Source organism: Glycine soja, chromosome 3 (genome assembly GCF_004193775.1).
Source record: "Glycine soja cultivar W05 chromosome 3, ASM419377v2, whole genome shotgun sequence".
NCBI classification, from domain to species: Eukaryota; Viridiplantae; Streptophyta; class Magnoliopsida; order Fabales; family Fabaceae; genus Glycine; species Glycine soja.
This window is the reverse complement of record NC_041004.1, coordinates 39,442,384-39,463,359: the sequence shown is the minus strand read 5'-3', so window position 1 is coordinate 39,463,359 and position 20,976 is coordinate 39,442,384. Positions and strand designations below refer to the sequence as shown.

Sequence of the window (20,976 nt, the reverse complement as noted above, 5' to 3'; positions counted from 1 at the left end):
ACCCGAAGAACTAATTAAATATATTATAGTATAAGTTCATATATTATTAAAGATACTCGGCTTGGAATAGCTTTCATTACTGCTTCTAATCAGTTCTGGTTGGCCAGTAAATCTGAAGGACATGAGTAAACTATAGGAAGTTTAATGGTTCATATATCAATTTGAATCGTTTCATATATATATATATATATATATATATATATATATATATATATATATATATATATATATATATATATATATATATATATTATGTCACAGTCATGCTAGATAACATTTTTGGTACAAAAATAAGTTTTAAATTTTATTTGAATTAATGAATATGAAAAAAGTGTGTCTTTATGTATCATGATTACTGTATAACAAGAGCGGATTCAAATTTACCTTACCTTGGAGTTCTAACTCGTTCAAAGGTACAAGTTCATGATTACAAAATATTGCTTAAACATAATAGTTACAAACATAAATAAAGAGAAGTTATTATTATTGTTGTTGGCAGTTGAAGAAAGTCTAGCTGCAATCTATGTTTAGGGATGTGTAATTGACACTTTATGTGAAAAAGAAATATTTTACATCATTGTGTGTAGATGAGTGCAAAAAGAGTACTGTTGGTATGCGAGTAAATTAAGTTTGATTGACATTATTTATTTTTAATTACATATTTCTTTACATGCACTTATTAGAAATGTTAAATTACTAACTTATGTTAGGTCCTTTTATTTAATTTTTTAATAAAAATAGTTTTTTTTTTTTACTTTTTTTTATGTGTTTGTCTAATTTAGTTTTTAAACAATAACAGTTTTCTTTTTTCAAAGTAAATCTCATCTACTTCTTAAAAAAAATATTTTTTAAAAGATTTTTTTTAAAATTATTGTTTTAAATTTTAAGTAAACTGGTCCATTATTTATAAATATTTTCTTACAACATTTTTTTCTTCATCAATTATTTTATTCTCTCTCTGTTATAGACAAAAAAAAATACAAATACAATTTCTCTAAATTACTTGTTGAAGAAAGAGAAAAGAGAATTGAAGTAAAAAGTTCTGGACCCTTAAAATTTCACTTGAGAAACAATACCAAACCAAAGTCGATCGTATGTGACAAACAAGTAATAATAATAGGATATTTGTTGGAAAATAAATTCATATTTCTAAAATATTAATTAAAGTGGGGTTCTAATACATTATACATTATAGAAAATTAATATTTGACTCATGAAAGTTTATATTCATCATTGAAAAGGTAGTGACGTTTAGAATCTTTGGAGTTTCTTGGGAGAACGGATTTTGAAGAGTCCTTCATGAAATGGATAATTTGGACATTGTGAATATTATTCATGCAGGTTCTTGCCCTCCGTACCATCAACATGCATATTTGGTGTTGAAGCCTTGAAGGTGCTGGATTTGTTCAAAAAGAACTGGTCTTTCTTTCTCATATTCGAGGAACCCTCCGCCTCCATGACAATGGACACGCACTTTTGGTGTTGAAGGTGCTGAGGAATCAATCTATCTCTTTATCTCATTCGAGGAAAGGCTAATCAAGTTGCTTACTGTTTGCCTAACGTTGGAGTTCGTCAATTGGAGTCTCTTTGTATTTGGCATGAGTCTTCTCACACTTTAGCTTCCCTTTTGCTTCAGGATAGCTTATTGTGATATTTTTCTTGTATTCCCCATGAATAAAAAAGAAACGGTTGTGACAATTTTCAATGTCAATAGTGAGAGTTTAATACGAGAAATTATGTCTTGGACCACAATGTCCAATTTTTCTTGTTTATGGCTTCAATCAATCTTTATGTTATATGGATATTTATGTTTTTTACTTTAAGAAAAAATAATTAATAATATTTAATTATGTATCATGTAAAAATGATTGAGACGCACTTACTCTTAAGAGAAACCACACCCGTTAGTATATAATGGAGTTTTGTGAAATGTTGAAATACTATAATTCTGACATCAAAATCCAATGTGATCACTTCTAAAATGTATTTATCATTCTTTAAGCTTATAACTCTCTTCAGTAGACTACTTAGATTAATTGGAGGATAAACAACTTTTTAAATTAAATGAGTTATGAAACTTATAATCAGATAATAATTTTATTGAAATGTTTTCATAAATGAAAATAAAAGCCATTTTATATATGTAACTCTACTTCATTACCGTTAATACTTGACAAGATTCATGCTGATATATAAGCAATTCCATAGTGGATGAAAAAAAAAAAAAACAAAGCTCTATCAAATAGAAAAAGCAGACCTAATTAGACAATCTAAAGAACTCATGTATATAAAAATGGATAATTAAGGTTTGGAAAATTTAAATGAAAAAAAAAACAGATATCTAACAAAATTTATAATACATTTACTGAAAATGATTACGTATATAACATGCATGGAAAGTATTTTCCCGTAAGTATTTTATAACAATCAGTTCCCCTAACACTCAAAAGTAAAAAAAAAAAAAAAAAAATCAAATTGTTTTTCTGGATGTAAATTAAAATTTTTCTTTTTAAGTGCTGGATGTACAAGTTGTTCCGTATATTATTGTAATATTTTATTTGACACAATTTAGATGCAATTTCATATGTATTTTAGTATTATTTTTCAGTCAGTATTAGATTTTATCTTGATAATATTCAGTAATAAAAATATGCATTTAAGTTTTGCTTTTTCCTATTGATTAACATCATCGCCGACACTTTTTGCATGCTATGATTTACATTACAGGTAAACAAGTGAAGAAGATAAATTATTTTGATTATTGCTTCAATACCAAGTAAAACAAAGAAAATTAATTTCATGATGTGCAACCAACTCCGCTTGTATGTTTCTGTTTGAAATTATAGCCACTATTATATCTAGGAAATTAATAACATAACTGAACCATAAATGTTTCCTTCTATATGGATTTAGTGAGCTAATACTCATCCTGCCGGAGCAGATACGTTATCGATATCTCACCTGTCTTCAAACAATGCAAAGCAGATATGGAACAGTCGAGAAACAGAATTATATTTTACTATATATTATGGACACAGTTTTTGTATTATATGCTAAGAGATTTCTTAAAAAAAAAAAAGCTGCAATTCATAAATAATTACCTAATTTTCATTGTAATTAACAAGCAAGAAACTGCGTACCAAAAAACTGAACAAAAATGAGTACCAAAAAGAAACATTCACATAATTAGTAACTTCAGTAGTACTTCTGGTGTAAAATCATGGGTAGTGAGATTCAGTGCTAGACATTATTTCATGAGAAAAATTATTTGAGTAGTACCTTTCTCATAAGAAGCCCCAAGAGCTTTGACTTCCTGCTGCTTCAAGCCATGCATGATGCATCTCTATAGAAATGTCTTAAGATAGAGCCCAAAAGGCATATACATTCTATATATATCAAAATGGAGGTGTGTGAAGTAAGAGGAATAATTAACTTGATCATATAATCCATTAGATTATATGGTCAAAATTAGTTTCTCTCTTGTGACTACGTGCTCCCATCTGATATATACATCATTATACATCTATATATATGCTTGATGGATATATATAGCATGATATATATGTGTGTATATGCATGCTATGGAAGATAACCAAGCCTCAGCTCCAAATCCAGGCCATTCTCTTCACTCTCTTCAAACTTATCTTTAATTTCATGAAAACACAACGGATTAGTACTGTACAAGCTCAAATTTCTCTTCCTCCAATCTTGCTCAAACACGTGATGACCCCGTTGGTTTTCCACACACAAAACCTCACCATGGGAAGAAGGCCTAACACTTGATGCAGTGGTAGTAGGAAAGAAAACTTCACGGTAGCTATTAGCATCAATAGGAGCAGTGGATGAGAGGCTTGGAATCTGTGAATAGAACCCGAGATCTGCATAGTTGTTGATGTCATCAACGTTGTTTGAACTCGAAGAAGGAGGTTGGAAACTGGGTTTGGTCTTGTTTGCCCTTTCTTTTCTGTGTATGTTCATGTGTCCACCTAAGGCTTGGGCTGTGGTGAAGCCTCTCTTGCAATAGATGCACTCATAGGATCTTCCAATTCCCATATCATCGTTGGTTTCTTCGCTTGAGCTCTTGGAGTAGCACTCTTCTGGGTAGTTTAAGTCCATGGTAAACGGCGAGATATGGACTTAACTATACTTTGTTATAGCAAAGGAATTAATAATTGAATGAGAAATGGAAGAGTTATAGAGAAGGGTATTATTATAGAATATGGAGAGGGTGAAGGTGGTTTGAGCAAGAGACAAAATGAGGACATAGACATTACCTACCTATTATATATAGTCAAGTACTGAATGTTGTGTAGGATGTGGAAAAGTCTTAGCGTTTGCTAATAGAAGTATTATACAAGCCGGCTGTGTGGATCTCTCTCTAGCAGACAAGAATACATTTTTTTATAATTTCTCTATCTCCGTTATTCTTTATTATGATTGATTTAATCTGCCAATCTATTTGGGTTTTTCTGCTTCTTAATTATCTATACCTAGCTTTAATTAATATCTTAGGTTTTTTATTAATTAAAATGACCTAATCTTGTACTTATTCTCTTTATACAGGAGGATCTTATATATACATGAATTAAATCTTCTCATCAATGGTGAAAGGTCGGAAATGAAATTAACTTTTTAAGGAGCTTTGTAAACTTAATTGATTAAGTTAGGGTAATGAAGTATATAATTTATTACATTTATATTTTTTTCTCTCTCTCAATATATGTGTTGAACAGTATATAAGTGTCTTAAATAAAATATATTTTGTTAAAGTTACATGAAGTACTGTTTTTATATAAAAAAATGAATGTTAGAAGTTGATAAACTTATATAATTACTAAAACAAATTTTTAGGTTAGTCAAAAGAAAATGTAACTTTTCTTTTTCATAGAAATCAATCTTAAGTACTAAGTTTTTTTTTATAACAACTTACTCATATGCTGAGTTAGTTAAACTAAATCTTCTTGATAACTTATTTGTCTATCTAAACACACTTAACATCAATTAAATAGTATATTTTTTAATTAATGTAATCATTAAATTATAAATATATATATATATATATATATATATATATATATATCATATTAATATTTTGTGAAAAAAAAATTAAACTTAAATACCTATAAAGTTATAATAAAAAATGTTTTCATTTTAATATATTCTAAAAAAACACATTAAGTCAATTTTGATATAATATATGTATATATATGGTATTAAATAATTTTAAATTAATCAACAAGACTTTGTCGAAATGATCTGGATTATAATATAAAAAAACTTTCAATCTAACAATAAATTTTGTGAATAATTATCTAATTAAAGTATTAAATAATATAAATATTTAATTTATATATGTGTGAATTGTGATGTGTCTAGTGCAAAAAATATTTTTTATATAAGTAAAACGACTATTATCAATCATTAGATTTATCATGAATTATTAAGATTAAAATCTAAGTTATGTGATCTTTTTAAAAAAATAGATTTTTTAAAATAATTACAGGACTAAAAAACTTTTAATCTCTTCACCATTCATATAGGCTTATGCAACCTAGATTTGTTCATCTCACTCTTTTATGAGAGCATATCCAATGAGAATTTTTTGAATTCTTTTTATGTCAAGGTAAATTTGGGTTATATATATAAAAACTTTAAAATAAAGTAACATAATCCCTTTTTATTTTAATCTTGACTGTTGATGATAATATCTTATTATTAATATTTATTCTTCTCACAAAATATTTTTATTAAATGCATTCCCATATTCTCTGTGTTTGTATGGACATTTCGTCGTATGATATTCCCTTTAAAGATTGTGGGTATGGTATATATCAAAACAACCTAGCTAGTCTATAAATGTATTTATATTTACATTATCCGTATCTACAACCTATTAGACATGAGTTACTTTTTTATTTCACTCGACCAACTCTTTAGAATTTGTAGTTCAAAATCCGATAATATATATATATATATATATATATATATATATATATATATTATATATATATATATATATACTATTTACATCCACAAATAATGATATTTTGAAACATGCGTCTATCTTTCATATATGTTAGTCTTGACACAAGAACTGAACATTCGACACTTAACAATCGAACTCCCTAACAAACACATTATTTCTAACTTCTTATTAGTTGAATATATCATACCTACTTTATCTCTTGGTAGGTATTCAATTACCTATAAGTTACTCATCATCGGTAAGTGTTAAGTGATCTACTAGCAATTATTTATAAGCAATACATTATCTCTAACTTTATCTACAAGTTACTAGCTATTATCTATTAGTCAGTAATTATTTCCAAAGGTTATAACAATTCCCACAAATAAAAATCTGCAGCTTCATTCCACTCCTATAAATATTAGGTTTTATTGAACTCTCAACACATATCTCTCGAGCACTCACTTGAGTTTTACACTTGTGGATACATGCTTACATACACATATACATGCTTTGAGCGTCAAAATTCTTTGTTTTATAGGTTTTTTCTTTTATCCTCTTAACAAATGTCACTCTTAACGCTGACATACGAAATTTAGAAGTCCGCTTTGGCCATATCCACCCTAACGTGTCCCAACTCAAAATTTTAATATATATATATATATATATATATATATATATATATATAATAATAATAAAAAACCTGTTGTGGCTGGATACTTCTATTAAGTACAGTACATGTTAAAGAATTCTTATTTATTTTTTTATATCACTAGTGTTCTAGTCTCAGCAATATACAAGACAAATGTTTACTTTATATAACTAAATACTTTTTACTAAATTTGTTTTGCAATTTGGAAAACATAGAAGGAGCATGCTAAAAATATAGTCTATGAGTATAATGAGTGGGAAAAAAAGAGAGATTGCTAAGGAAATTAAAGGAAATAATAAATACGATAAATAATCAGAATGGAAAATGAAAAAGAAAATTTCCAAAAATAGCAATAATAATAATAATAATGATAGACCTCTTTTAAAAGAAAATAATAATGAACTTGCAATTTTGGGATTTGGTTTTAGTGGAAGAAATTTTATTGAAACAAAGAATTAACTTTCCAAAAAGCAATATCCCCTAGGAAAGTTGTTGTCACACAAAAAATTTGTCAAAAAATAAAATCACAAAATGATCCGAAGGATTACATGCAAAGGCCACCCAACCAGTAAACCTTTCACGTGTCAAACTAACTAAATAACATCATGTTTGTAGTTTTTACAACGAAATCAAATGTTGATTTGTTTTTTTAATGCTTCTTCAAACACCAATTAACAGTCGGTCAAAAAGAATTCTGCTGAGATTTTCCCTAGCTCTAGTAGGTATTACGGCACGGCATGCCTCTGTTCATCGTGTGACACTTGACATACTTTGATCTCGATGGACCTGTGATGACACTGATTCTAGTAATTTGTAAAAAAATTATGGATAATGATATTGTTCATGCAACAATTTGTTATTTGTTATTTTATTTTTAGAATTTTTTTAAGATGTATATATAATAATATTAATAAAATATTTCTAAATTAATATATTTAAATAATAAAATTCGAAAATCATATGTATGGTAACTTCATTGTTAGGATTTTTCTGGCAATGTTTTTAAGTTGTCCCGGTCAAGATTGGTTAAAAGTTACCCCAGTTGAAATTGATCAATTTTGATGAAAAAAATATCTTTATCCAATATCAAACAAAAACTAGTCTTAATCGAGATCGACAAAAAAAAAAATGTGTTGATATCAATCAAAAAATAACATGTGTAATCATTTATTGAAAATAATTCTAATTGATGTCAAGAAAAATAATCCTAATTGACGTGGCTAAAAAATTGTCCGATCAATGTTGTACAAAATATTATGAGTCAATATCAATAAAAAATTGTCTGATTAAGATTAACTAAAAAAGTCTCATTGTCGTCAATAATAAAAAAATAGTCGTCGTGGTCAATAATAAAAAAAATAGTCGTAAACATCGTCGTCTGAAAAAAAAAAAAACTTTGATCAACATTAGTCGAAAATTGCCCCCCAATTTCTTTAATATTAAATATTCCTTATAGAATTTATTGGATTTTAAAAAATAATAAATTAATCATTTATAAAATAAATAAATGATTTGAATTCAAGCTATTTATTTAATTTTATAGATAGATCAGATAGATAGATTTAACACCTCTTATGTAATAATATATATCTGGTTCTATTTATAAAAAAACAAGTGATCGACTAGAGGTAGTATTTGCAGGAACCTTCCTAGGCTACTGGAAGGTGTAGATGGCAATGGCATTTGTAGCTTGTACTTGTCCTTGAGTTTAAACTCGGCACCAAAATTTGGTAGTGAGAGCACATCATATCAACGTGCCATCACTATCAAATCATTACAAAACAAGAGCATAATCAGAGTTGTTCACTGATTTCAATTAAACAATTCCAACACTGATCGATGTGTTATATATCTATGTCATATACTTGCATACACAATTAAGAAAGAAAAGTTTGTTTGGCCTTTTGTTGTCTAGATAACAAGTAATATGTTTCCATTAATTAAAGATTGTTTGTATAATTTTTTCTAAAAATATTTATAAAAAATAAATAAATATTGTTTTTATAAACTAAAAATAATTAACTTATGAATAAGCTCAAATTAATTTTTAGAGAAGTTAATGTGAGAATTTTTTTAGAAGTTTGTTTTATTTTATTTTCTTCTCCTTTATAAATATTTATAACAAAAAATTAATCAAACACTAATTTTATTTTATGATTAGTTTGGTACGGGGAAGTGAAAGTGAAGGAAAAAGAAAAGTTTAGAATATAAATAAAAGGAAACTAGGAATAAAGAAAAAAATTATAATTTTTTAGAATTTTTATTTTATTTTCTATGAAATCAAATAATTTTTTTATTTGTTATTATCTTTTTCTCTATTAAAACATATTATTAGGGTAAATCTTCTTGCTTCAATTTTTATGAATGAAAAATATATCATTAGTACATGTTTGATTGATTTATGAAGTAAATATGAAGAAAAGAAAGTGAAAGAAAGATTAAAAAAGGAAAAGAAAATAACAACTAGAAAAGTGAAATAAATAAAAAATATTTGAGCATTAAATGATATAAATACCCCATATGAGAAAACAAAATTATATAAATAAGAATACTTTTGTCTTTAAATGATCTACACAGTCCCTTCCTCATTTTTTTTCTTTCTATCCAAAATAAGTTTTATTTTTTCATTTTCTTTTCAATCAAACAAAAAAAATATTTTGTTAATCATTAGAGGTGTTAGCAGATTAGATTGGATCAGCCAATCAGTTCAATTTAAAATTTTAATCTAATTCAATCCGATCTAATTTAAAATAATTAGATTATATCAATTTTCAATTTTCAATTTTATTCTTATTTTTGTGTTTTTAAAATATTAAATAAAAATAAGATACATTGTAAATATAATAAAAATAATTAAACTATCAAATATTTCACTCACATGTCATTCTATAACTAATAATAATATATTTATCCATCTAGTTAACTCAAATAAGTAGTAAAAAATTTCTTTAACTAAATGTATTTTTCATATATAAGTTATATGATAATTTTATAAATATATAGAAAATAAAAATAAAAATATGAATGACATTACAAATTTATAAATAAAAATACATATATATAAATTCAATTTAAATTGGATTAGATAAATTTAAATTCAAATCTTAAATTCAATCCAATTAAATAAAAAATCATATTTTTCAAATTTTTTATCCATTCAAATTTTTATTTATTCTATTATCTAATTTTTTAATTAATTTTTTCGATACACATTAAATTAATCGATTTATCAACATACCTGTTATCCATATGCAAGTCTTATTTTCTTCCTCTAATTTTCTGTCTAATCAAACATAGGGTTAGAAATTCAATGGTGGTCGATCGGGTTTTCAACTTTCTTTCCTGCATGAATCAATGTCTTTTTGCCCTTTACAATACTAAAAGACAAAGTTCCTTTCTTTTCAAGCAAAAGTGCAGGATTGCTGCGTTGGCCTGCTAATTATTTCATATCATTGCTTAATTTGTTATAAAAAAAATTATATTATTTTTACATACATTTTTCATGACACCTATTGTAAGAATGATTTTTTTTTCTTCTTCTCATGAATAGTTAAAAAGATTTAATACTTGCTTAGTTTGCAAGTGAGTCAATTTTATATATTATGATATACATTTTAATAAAAGATCTGTTATATTTATTAATTTAAAATTAATTTTAAAAATTAATTATAGTAAAATTTAAAATAAACTGAGGCTTAATATGACTGGAACTTAGAGTAGCTTTCCATGTTGTTAGTAATTAAATTGACCTTCAAATTCCATCTGCAACAGAATTTTTCAATTAATCAGTAACTGTTTATACTATTGGTACGCTATCTTCCCTAACGTTTTGAGAAGCAACTCATGAATGTGTTACTTATGCGATGAAGTGCATTAGAATTTATGCCGTCCCGTTTTAACGGAAAAACAAACTGGCCTTAATTAGTTGTAGCTAGGTAATGGATATATCGCTCAAGCTAGTTGCCTGAGATATAATGCTGGTTTGTTTAAATTTTAAAAACGCAATTTTAAAATAAGTACTTTTAAAAAAATGTTTTTAATAAGTAAATATGATTTCCTTTTTAAAATAAGTAAAAAAAATATTATTTTCAAATAAAAAATTTAAAAAACACAATAAAAAAATAAAAAGAAAAAATATTTTTTAAAAAAGAGTTTAAACAAAGTCATTACTGAACGTTCTAACTTATTAAAAAGTTAGGTACACTATATCACATATAATTTTAGTAATATTTTTTTGTCTAACACTTATTAAAAATGTTAGTTACACATTTAAAAATATTATATATATATATATATATATATATAATTCATGTTAAAATCTTTTAATGACATAAATTATCCACAATATTTAATAAGATATTAAAAAAATATTAATAATATTTATTTATATTTAAAAATATTTTTTAAATATCGTCAAAAACTTTTAATAATATTTTTAATAAATGTTAAGTAAAAAAAATATTACTAAAAGATCATGTGTACTAATATAATAAAATGGATATATGGCTCACGCGAGTGGCTAAGTAATAGCCATCGATTTATTCCCTCGATGAGTGCCGACAATGGCACGGTTCAACTTTAAAAGATAAGATTTGACTATATTAATGTGAAAATAGTATACAAAAATATATAAAATCAATAAATTTATCGTAAAAATTATTTGTAATATATATATATATATATATATATATATATATATATATATATATATTACAAATAATTTTTACGATAAATTTATTGATTTTATATATTTTTTTAAAATAAAAAATAATAATATTTTATTATTTGAAACTGTAAAATGTTTTATGCTAACAATATATAGAAATATAACTTTATTAATTATCATATGTTCACACACACTTTGTACATCAACTTTTTATAATATTGTATTAGAATATGAAGAAAGCATGAATTTTAAGAAATAATCATATTTTTTCTTAAAACATTGAAAAATTGCAAAAAAGAGAGGAAAATTTTGAAGGAAAATTTTGCAAGAAAATAAAAAAAATCTACAAAAAAATTCTTGATGAAAAAATCTATAGGTTCAAGTAGTATTATATAAGTTTTTTCTTTTAAAAAAATGAGGATACAAAAGTCATAAAAAATGAGTTTGAAAATGAAAAAAGTAATTATACTATGAAAAAGAAATTAATTAATTAATTAATTAATTAATTATTGTTTGAAAAGTATTATCGATGGTTAAAAATATTCATAAAGATTGACGTTTTTAAAAACAAAAGTTTAAAAGTGTAATAATAACATAGAATTATTTCTAAAAAGAATAATGATAAATAAAAGACTAAAAATTACCTTCAATGAAAGTGTTATCAATAACTTAAAATTATTAATAATTGAGAAATAAATAACTTTGTTAGATATTCGAAAATATTAAGTCTTATAAAATCATCTAAAAACGATTTAAATATATTTTTTTCCTTATAATTTAATTTGTTTTTTTCATTTTTATCTCTGTAAATTTTTTCTTTTTCATCCTTATAAAATGTATTTATTTTTTTTTTCCTCAAAGTATTTTAGATAGGACTATGTAAAGCACTTTAAAGACAAAAAATAAAACAAACCCCGGAAATGATTTTTTTACAGGGATAAAAATAAAAAAATTATAAATTAAAGGGATAAAAAATATATTTAATTTTTTTTAGATATATAATAAAAGGTTTGAGTAGCCTTCTTCTCTATCACAATGAAGCTCCGCAATTATTTTCAACCATTATAAGTTATTATTATTTTTCTTTATTCATATACTTACTTATCTTAATTACTAATTCATTTTAATTTATCCTATTTTATTTTTATATCTAAATTATATTTTAATAATTTTTTAAAAAAAGTATCAATTATTAAAAGTAATTTTATATTATAATTTAAAATAAAAATTTAAACCAAAATATAACTTATATATTTAAATACATTTGTTATGAATTTATCCTATGCAATATGCACTGGGTAAAATAATAGCATAATAATAAAAATTGTATAATTAATCATATAAACGGGGCTATTATTTTTTTTTAAAAAAAAAAAGCCTTATGATTTGATAAGCAAGATATTACGGGAAGAGATGGGAATTGGGATATAAGACAAGGACAATGACAAGAAAACGAAAGACATTAACGCGAGTGTCATGGCTTTTCCGTCTTTTACTTTATTAACATTTTCCTCTTGGATGTTTATCAACACGTACGGTTTGCTTGCTTCTGGTTGTTAGAAAGCAGCATATAACTAATTAATTAGTTAAGAATTGGAACGATAAGCTTCTGAATCTTGTTCTTTTATTGGACTGGTTATATGTGTATTTGTACTGGTACTTTAGTTTTCACTAATAAAAAAAGTACTGGTACTTTATACCTCATATGCTTATGTTTGAAGTCATATATATCAACAAACAATTTTCTTTTTCTTATTAGTTTACCGTGAGTGCATTTAACATTAATATTTTTTTAATATAATTTTTCATATCTAAAAATTAGTCGAATTCTAATTCTAATTCTAAATCACTTAATAATCAGAACTCACAAGTCACTAAGACTTTGCTAACTATTATTTGCATAAACAAACAAATCCTACAGCTCTAACAAACTTATTTGTGTCTTTTCCCTGGCAACAATGACAAGTAACTGAGTTATGAATGTTGTTAAGCCGAGTCAATTCAATCTAAATCACACAGCTTAAACAAAAAATATTTTTTAGTAAACTGGATTGAATTTAAAAATCATTCTAATATACTTTTAGAAATTAACATATCACTCATACTTGTAGTGTATGTTTATAAAATTCGAATATCAATTTGTTTTCTGTGAGAGTTTAATTCTGTTTTTGAGTGATGTAGATTTAATTATACATTGGATATAAGAGAGTAACAGAATTTTAAAATTTTGTTATAAGTGTCTAGCCTAAGTGGGAAGAGTTGTTACTTTGTTTTGCTTGTATAAAAGGACATACATACATCTTAATAAAGAAGATTATTCATTCTATCATTCTCTCGTTCTCTAGTGTTATTACTAGTGTGTAGGTGTGCAATTCTTTGCTTGAAAACAGTGAGTGATACACGAGTAAATGTATGAGGGAGTGAATTGCATCTCTTACAATTGAGTGAGGAACAGTGTGTGTTCAAATATTTTCTCCATGTCGGTATCTTATTTTACGTCATGTTATTTCAGTTTATAAAATTATTAGGTTTAGATTAATTAAAAATTTAATCTTATTCTCGTGTTTCCACACACACGAGCGGATGAGAACACTTCTTGGTATGAGAAACAAAAACTACCTACAAATATAAACCCATATTATATCACATTGAAACAGTCAAAATTAAAAGAAAAATATATGACTTTTTTAAGTGATAATTATATTTGACTATTAAATAAGTTTAAATTTTCACCATACATGTATGACTCAAATTTATAATTTTCACATTCTTAAAATAGAATATTTACCACTTAATATGTATTATATAAATATGACTTATTCTTATAATGAAACAAAATAAAAAATGAATTAAATTGATTAGATAGTATAATGAATAAAATGAAAGAATTTGGTTAAATGATTTTTTTCTTCCCCAAACAATCCAAACTCATCAACTAATATTTGTATAATACGTTATCAAATATTTAACTTGCAAAATAAGACAAGTTCCTTTTAAAATGGCGTTGGGGACAACAATAGATTATGTAATTTTGATTTTAAAAGCCCATCATATATGATCAATTACAAGATGCATTCATTAAACAAGTGCATGCATTTATAAATTATGTAATTACTAAAAAATTGGCTAGAATCACCAATGTTCAAAATAGCATGTTGAATTTGACGCACAAGTGAATGCCTTGCAAAAAAAAAAAATGAATTATCTTGAAGTTGAAAATGAACTCTTGACATGATTTATAAAAATTCTTGCAATTGTGCATCTAGAAGTAATATCACTTTGTCTCATTATGAAATCAGCAAGGTGCTAAAAACTTGACAAACTCGCTAGTTTCCATTTTTTATATACTGAAATTTCACCCCATTACAAGATGAAAACATTTTTTTCGTTTGTATACATTGTCATGATACATTACAAATGGAAATTAGTTTCCGTTTTGTATTGGGAATGCACATTCCATTACAAAATGGAAACATGCTTCCATATTTTGTCGTGAACAACATAAACGTGTTTTTGTGAAGGATATTTTTGTCAAAAAAGAACTAAACTATAGTAAGGGACATACTTAGCAATAAAGGGTGCCTTTAACCTTTGTTAGCCACATTCAACATGATTATAGTCGGCCTGTCCCAATCAGCTGTGGCCCAGCTATCGTGCGCCCGTAAGTGGCCAAGGCCCATTTATAGAACTGTAATAAAATAGACCAAACAGTGACCAGCAGTAGTACTAGCTAGTGAACATATTTTGCATAAAAACTTTTGAAGAATTTACAGTGTATACTTCAACAGGAAAGAAACAGGATAAGTTTTTTTTTCTTTTGTTTAGATCACAATTATCCTTCATTAGAGATAATTCTGTTTGAGTTGGATAAGACTACTGTGAATGATAAAATTCTTTTTTTAAATATGTAATATAAATATATATCTAAAACTTGAATTCAAAATTTTTATTTAAATTTAAATAATTTTACATTAGTTGATTCACGTGTTTATTTACAAACACAGTACATAAGGGGGGAGGTGTGAAGGTGAAAATTCATTTTAGGAAGAGAGTAATTAAAGATGTTGTGGTTTTATTCTCTTTGGGTTTGGGAAGAGGTTGGGTTAGTGTGCTGGTTGATGGCAAAGGTAGTTTGGGTGAGGAAAAGTAAATAAGGATTTGAATGAATGAATGGAAGGGGAAAGTGACGTGCGCCGACTAGCTTACTTTAACCCATTCCCTCATCTTTCACTAGAACTGCACTTTTGACAGGTTGCGTTGTACACCCAAATGTCCATTTCCTCTTCATTATTCCTCATTCATACTTATGTGACATCATTGCATTGCACTACGTACTCTTCATTTCTTCAAACCTAAGCCCCCCTTATTAATTCCCTTGCTTACACTCCTCTTATGTATATTTTTTCAAACAACTATAATAAACTTGAAATTACTTTCTTTAATCAATCTTAGAGGGTACTGATTTTCACAGGCCAATCAAAAGTGAGAGAGAAAAAGAAAGAGAAAGTAGCATTCCTTGTTTTAGTTGGTACTGACAAAAACTGTGCGTTTGTTTTTAGGGTAAGGCCATCATGGTTTGTAAACCCAGACATCACATAGGGAACATGCAATATATCTTATGTTGGAAAACACACAAGGCAGAAAGCACCCATTACATGACACACCAAACCTAAACTACCACTTTGAATAAATTAGACAAGGGAAACGAGTTGAGTTGTTACCAAAGCTACATAACACTAGGTATATATGTATGTAGCTATAAGCAAATTATTCATCTCTCTGCGCGCTATCCTCTATGTTCTGTTTGACAGTTTATCTGAAAAGGACATCAAATTCATCACAGGTTGAATGTCCCTCCTGACATATTTTCTGGGTCTCTCTTTTCATTCTACTCCTGTATTATTATGCTTACGTAATCTCATACTTGTTTCTAGTTCAATTCGTATTTTTAGGTCTTCTGAATCATCACATACCAAAAGCACGCCGCTTTCAACATCACCGAGAGCATTAAATGCCATTATATAGATAAGAGTAATATTATTTTTATTTCACCTTTTTTTATACAACATCCTTTTATTATTACATCTTTCTTTTATACATGCCTACAAATAAAGAGAGAAGCTCTTTTCTCCTTTTAATTATAAAAGAAAGGTATAAAGGGTAGAGTATATAAAGGGTAGAGTATACATTAAATACATGCATATATGTATATCAGTATATCTATATTATATTAACACATGCCGTATTAGAATTCCACAAAAAAAAATATATGCCGTATTAGAAAATATATTTAAAGAGGAGATTGACTGCTTATTTGTGAAGAATTCCTTGCTTGTTACCCAATATTTTAAATGAGTGTTCAATGAATAAACAAGCTCTCACTATGGTGTCTAAGAAAATGTTTACAGATGTCGTTGAATAATTGCACTATAACTACGAAGGTAGTCTAACTGCTAATATTGTGTTTGGTTTATATTCACTTTTCGCAAAATTGATTAAAAAATCATGTTAAGGCCGAAGCAACAGCTTTTCAATTCAATATCACTATAATTTTAAGGACTAGAATTAGTTTTCACTTGTTAGCCAAACACATTATATTAAACGAAAAATGTTCAGTTAATTTCTTAAATTGATTTGTTTGTTCGTTTATATGTACATCTTATTTATAAAACAATCTTATAGAGAACTTTATAGTAAAAACACGATGTTTTGATCTCATTGATTGCTGTTTGACCAAATGGTTATATTAAGTGTTTCCAAGAACAAGACAGAAACTACGTACCCTCAAGAAACATGAAGACTAGGGTATCCAGGAAAATGCATGGATACTTTAAAGAATATCTATCTGAGTGATCACGTGTTCATCTACCTTGAGACACCGAGGAAATTAATTATAGTTTGTAGGAAATCATATTAAATATTTATTTTTAGTCAAACTAAACAAGAACTCTACTCATTGACTGTCAGATAAGACGATTGAAGTGAAGATTTTTGAAAAGCAAGAGAAAAATTTGACTGCACTTGAGACCTATACAACAGTATGAAAATTAAGAATCTCTCCAAGTTCATATATTTGCATCGTGATTTTTTGGTTCGTACAAATCAAAACGAATCAACATAATATTAAGAGATTTATAATAATTTATATTTTTTTTAATTAATTAAATTAGACTCTCTTATTATATTTCTATTGTGATTACTTTGTATTATGGTGACCTTCAATTTTGATCACTTGGCCATTACACCAAACTCATTTTCAATTCTACGAACTTTGGGTAGACCCCAACACACATACACACGAAAGAAAACAACAAAATAGAATAATTAATTGCAACCTTTAAAATGTAACCAAATTAGAAGATTTCACAAAATATAAGGTACTTCAAATACAAAATAGAATAATAAACAGCTTCAATATTGGGCTAACAAATTACTAGTGCAACAAGTTAAATCAAATTTGAAGTTTCAGACTTGCAAAATCAACAGATATTTGCACCAAGCTAGCTGTGCCCCAATCGTAGCTCCAAATCTAACATCTCTGGTTGTTTAAGCAACCCTATTCCCAACTCCAGCTTGATGTTATGCTCACTAGTACTAGTCTTGAAAACCTTGAGTTTCTCCCCTATTGCACAACCCTGTACTTCTTCAACTCCTAAACCACTTACTTTATTCTTATTCATCTTAATTTCCTCACTGCTTTGAGGAATCAAAAGAGGAAGAAGATGTGGATCCGGAGATACTCTTCTTGGTTTATTGTCTCCATTGGGAGAAGCTGGAGTCAGTGAAGATGACAAAGTCAAAGAAGGGCTATAAAGTGGAAAAGTATGAGCACAATTCAAAAGGTTATTAGATAGACATAATGATGATGGAGATGAAGGTGAAAGATGAGTTGGATTAGGCTTAATGGAGTTAGGTTTATTAGGACACTCAGAAACCCATGATGACGGGGGTAAGCAAGATCTCAATCTTGCCCTATCCCTTCTGTGAACATTCATGTGACCACCCAAAGCTTGAGCAGACTTGAACTCTCTCTTGCAAAAGCTACAAGCATAGTTTCTAGTAGGCCATGAATGCTCCTCAAACCCAAACCTGTTTCTTGTCAGAAAGTTTCCTTCCATGGAACCTCTTGGTCTTGTTCTTCCAAAATGTTTACCTGTAAAAAGAGCAAAATAAAGATATATAGCCACATATGTTATTAAATGAAAATTGACTTTGTTAGGCTCATAGATCTAGCTAGTCCTTACAATTAAGAGGCTCATATACTTCTTTGGACTTCAAAACTGATGAGTAGAGTGATCCATATTGAATCTCAGCTTCATATATATTCTGTGGCAGAAAGTGAAGATCTCTCTCAGCAGGCGTACTTCATCTGCTGCCACTGTCTGCAGCTACTGTATTTGGATATTTCTTTGCAAGTATAGTGGAGAAGCTGTGTGAAAGTGGTATTCCCTTTTGCCTTAACCTGGAAAAGCCCTCGCAAATAATGCTTATACTATATTTCACTCTATCTAGTGACTTTCACCCGAAATTTGACTTCTAAAAACATATACTATGGTCTATGGGAATGATCCTACACAATGTACCTACGCTATTTTACAGTACCCGCAATAGAAACATAACTTTACTTCTTTTCCGTTGATCTATTAACAAGTTTTTTAATTCTGAATTAAAGGGAAAACATGGGTGTTTAATTAACAATCATTTTTAGAGTTATTTTATGATAAACCAAAACCATATTCAGTGTAATTTGCCAAAGATATGTATCACAAATAGATCAATATCAAATTGGCATGCTCAAATTAAAATGAAGTTAATTAACATACACATGATGATGGCTAATTAAGAAGGTGTGTTTCATGCTTTAAAAACTTGAATTTCTAGGCTGAATATTTAATTAAGAGAGATTCTTTTTTTATCAGTGTATCAAGTCACCTGGGAAGTGCGTCCATATAGAAGCTGCGGAGAGAGATGTGAGGATATCTCGTAATTAAGACATAAAAAATAACATGAAAGCTGAGTTTTCTTGTTTGTAAAATTGGGATAGATTTTAAAAAATGCAATACGTACGTAATATATTGTTTTTTCTTTTGGTGTAGTAAGCTTATATCTTAAAAGAAAACTATTCCAATATCATATTACGCTAATCTAAAGTAAATGTATAATATTACGTTAATCTAAAGTAAATGTGTAAAGTAGGAAAGTAATTATAAAGATGTGTCATCATCAATTAAAATTAAAGTACTTAATGATAATTTTAATTAATTTAAATTATTGGTCGATGCATCCTCTCACTTTCTCACCTTACACACTAGAATTACTTAATTAAAAGTGTCAAATCACTATATCTCTAATCCCAATGGGTTACATTAAAGCTAATTTAACAATACTTGCGAAAAATGGGAGAAAGACTCTCTTCATCCTCCAACGAGTTTGTTACTCACAACATAAAAAAAAATTATTGTACTGTGTACAGTTTAGCATTGAGTCAACCTTTATTGATGTAATTTTTTAATAACAGTAATATACATTAAACTAACTGAGAATGTAGTTTTTATAGATAAGTACTGTATTATAATATCGATAAATCAAATTTCAGTACGATATATTATATATTATAATGTTTATACTAATTATTTAATTTTATTAAATAAATATTATAACAACGAAAATAACCTTAACGCTTAAGAATTTTCAGCTATTAATAAATGACATTGTTTTTACAATCCCAGCTGATCTAAATATTTAATTATCATGTTTCTTGAACAATAAATCATAACTTTGTCTTCTTAATTTTAATTTAAGGTACAATTTTTATATTTATTTTAAAAAAAATATATAATATAAGTGAGATATCAAAACAATTACATAACATGAAAAAAAATTACATATATACATAATATTGATTTTTGTAAAAAAATGAATCGTGAAGTGTGATCATGATCCTCCGCTAAGTCATACTCCCAACCGATCTCTAAGTGTTCGCTACCTCCAAAGTTTCAAATAATTAAAAAGAATCCATCAAACAAAAAATTTGTATTTGCATATAAACAAAAAAGTGTTTACCTTGTCTGTACTATTCAGCGCATGAATCAATTGATACAATATTATTTTAGTTTAATATGTAATCACGAGTTTAATTTTGAACATACACTAACATTAAATATTTTTTTTAAAAAAAGTTAATTACTTATAACAGTCGTATATAACTCAAGTAGGATTCTCACCAATAAAAAATACATGCATATGTGATTTTTTTTTTAATAAAAAGTATCTTGATCAATGATCATATATCATAATTTAAAATTGTTGAGACCCGAGAAGTCATATTCAGGTACTTGCACATTCAATAAACATATCCTCCGGCTCAAAAGAAAAAAAATAAATTTTATCTAATCAGTTAAAAACAAAAGAAGCACTATTTTGAGTTAATACCATTTTTCCGAAAGGAAAATATTTTTATAAAAAATAAAGCATTGCTAATGTGCTAGCTAGGGCTTGTACATTTGAGTTGATATATATTCTATGAATGATGCTCCGATTCGTTTGAGCATTATAAATCGAGCTATGATTAGATAATTTATAATTTAATTTATTTTTTAATTTATAAATTTCTATAATTTTTAGTATACTATTTAAATTTAAAATAATTATTATATATACTTGCTAATTGCTTAAAAATAATATACATGCTTT

General features: G+C 26.8%; 2 protein-coding genes across 2 annotated transcripts; both read right to left on the bottom strand.

Moving 5' to 3' along the window:
* Positions 1-2,995: 2,995 nt before the first annotated feature.
* Positions 2,996-4,233, bottom strand: LOC114406910 (transcriptional regulator SUPERMAN-like). Its single transcript, XM_028369763.1, has one exon. It carries the CDS (start codon positions 4,114-4,116, stop codon positions 3,580-3,582), a length of 537 nt encoding a protein of 178 aa, XP_028225564.1. The 5' UTR covers positions 4,117-4,233; the 3' UTR covers positions 2,996-3,579.
* A 13,374-nt stretch (positions 4,234-17,607) lies between these two features.
* Positions 17,608-18,821, bottom strand: LOC114405531 (transcriptional regulator SUPERMAN-like). Its single transcript, XM_028368014.1, has 2 exons — positions 18,528-18,821; positions 17,608-18,436 (listed from the first exon to the last, which is right to left on the bottom strand). The coding sequence occupies exon 2, from the start codon at positions 18,399-18,401 to the stop codon at positions 17,784-17,786; it is 618 nt and encodes a 205-aa protein (XP_028223815.1). The 5' UTR covers positions 18,402-18,436; positions 18,528-18,821; the 3' UTR covers positions 17,608-17,783.
* Positions 18,822-20,976: the final 2,155 nt, after the last annotated feature.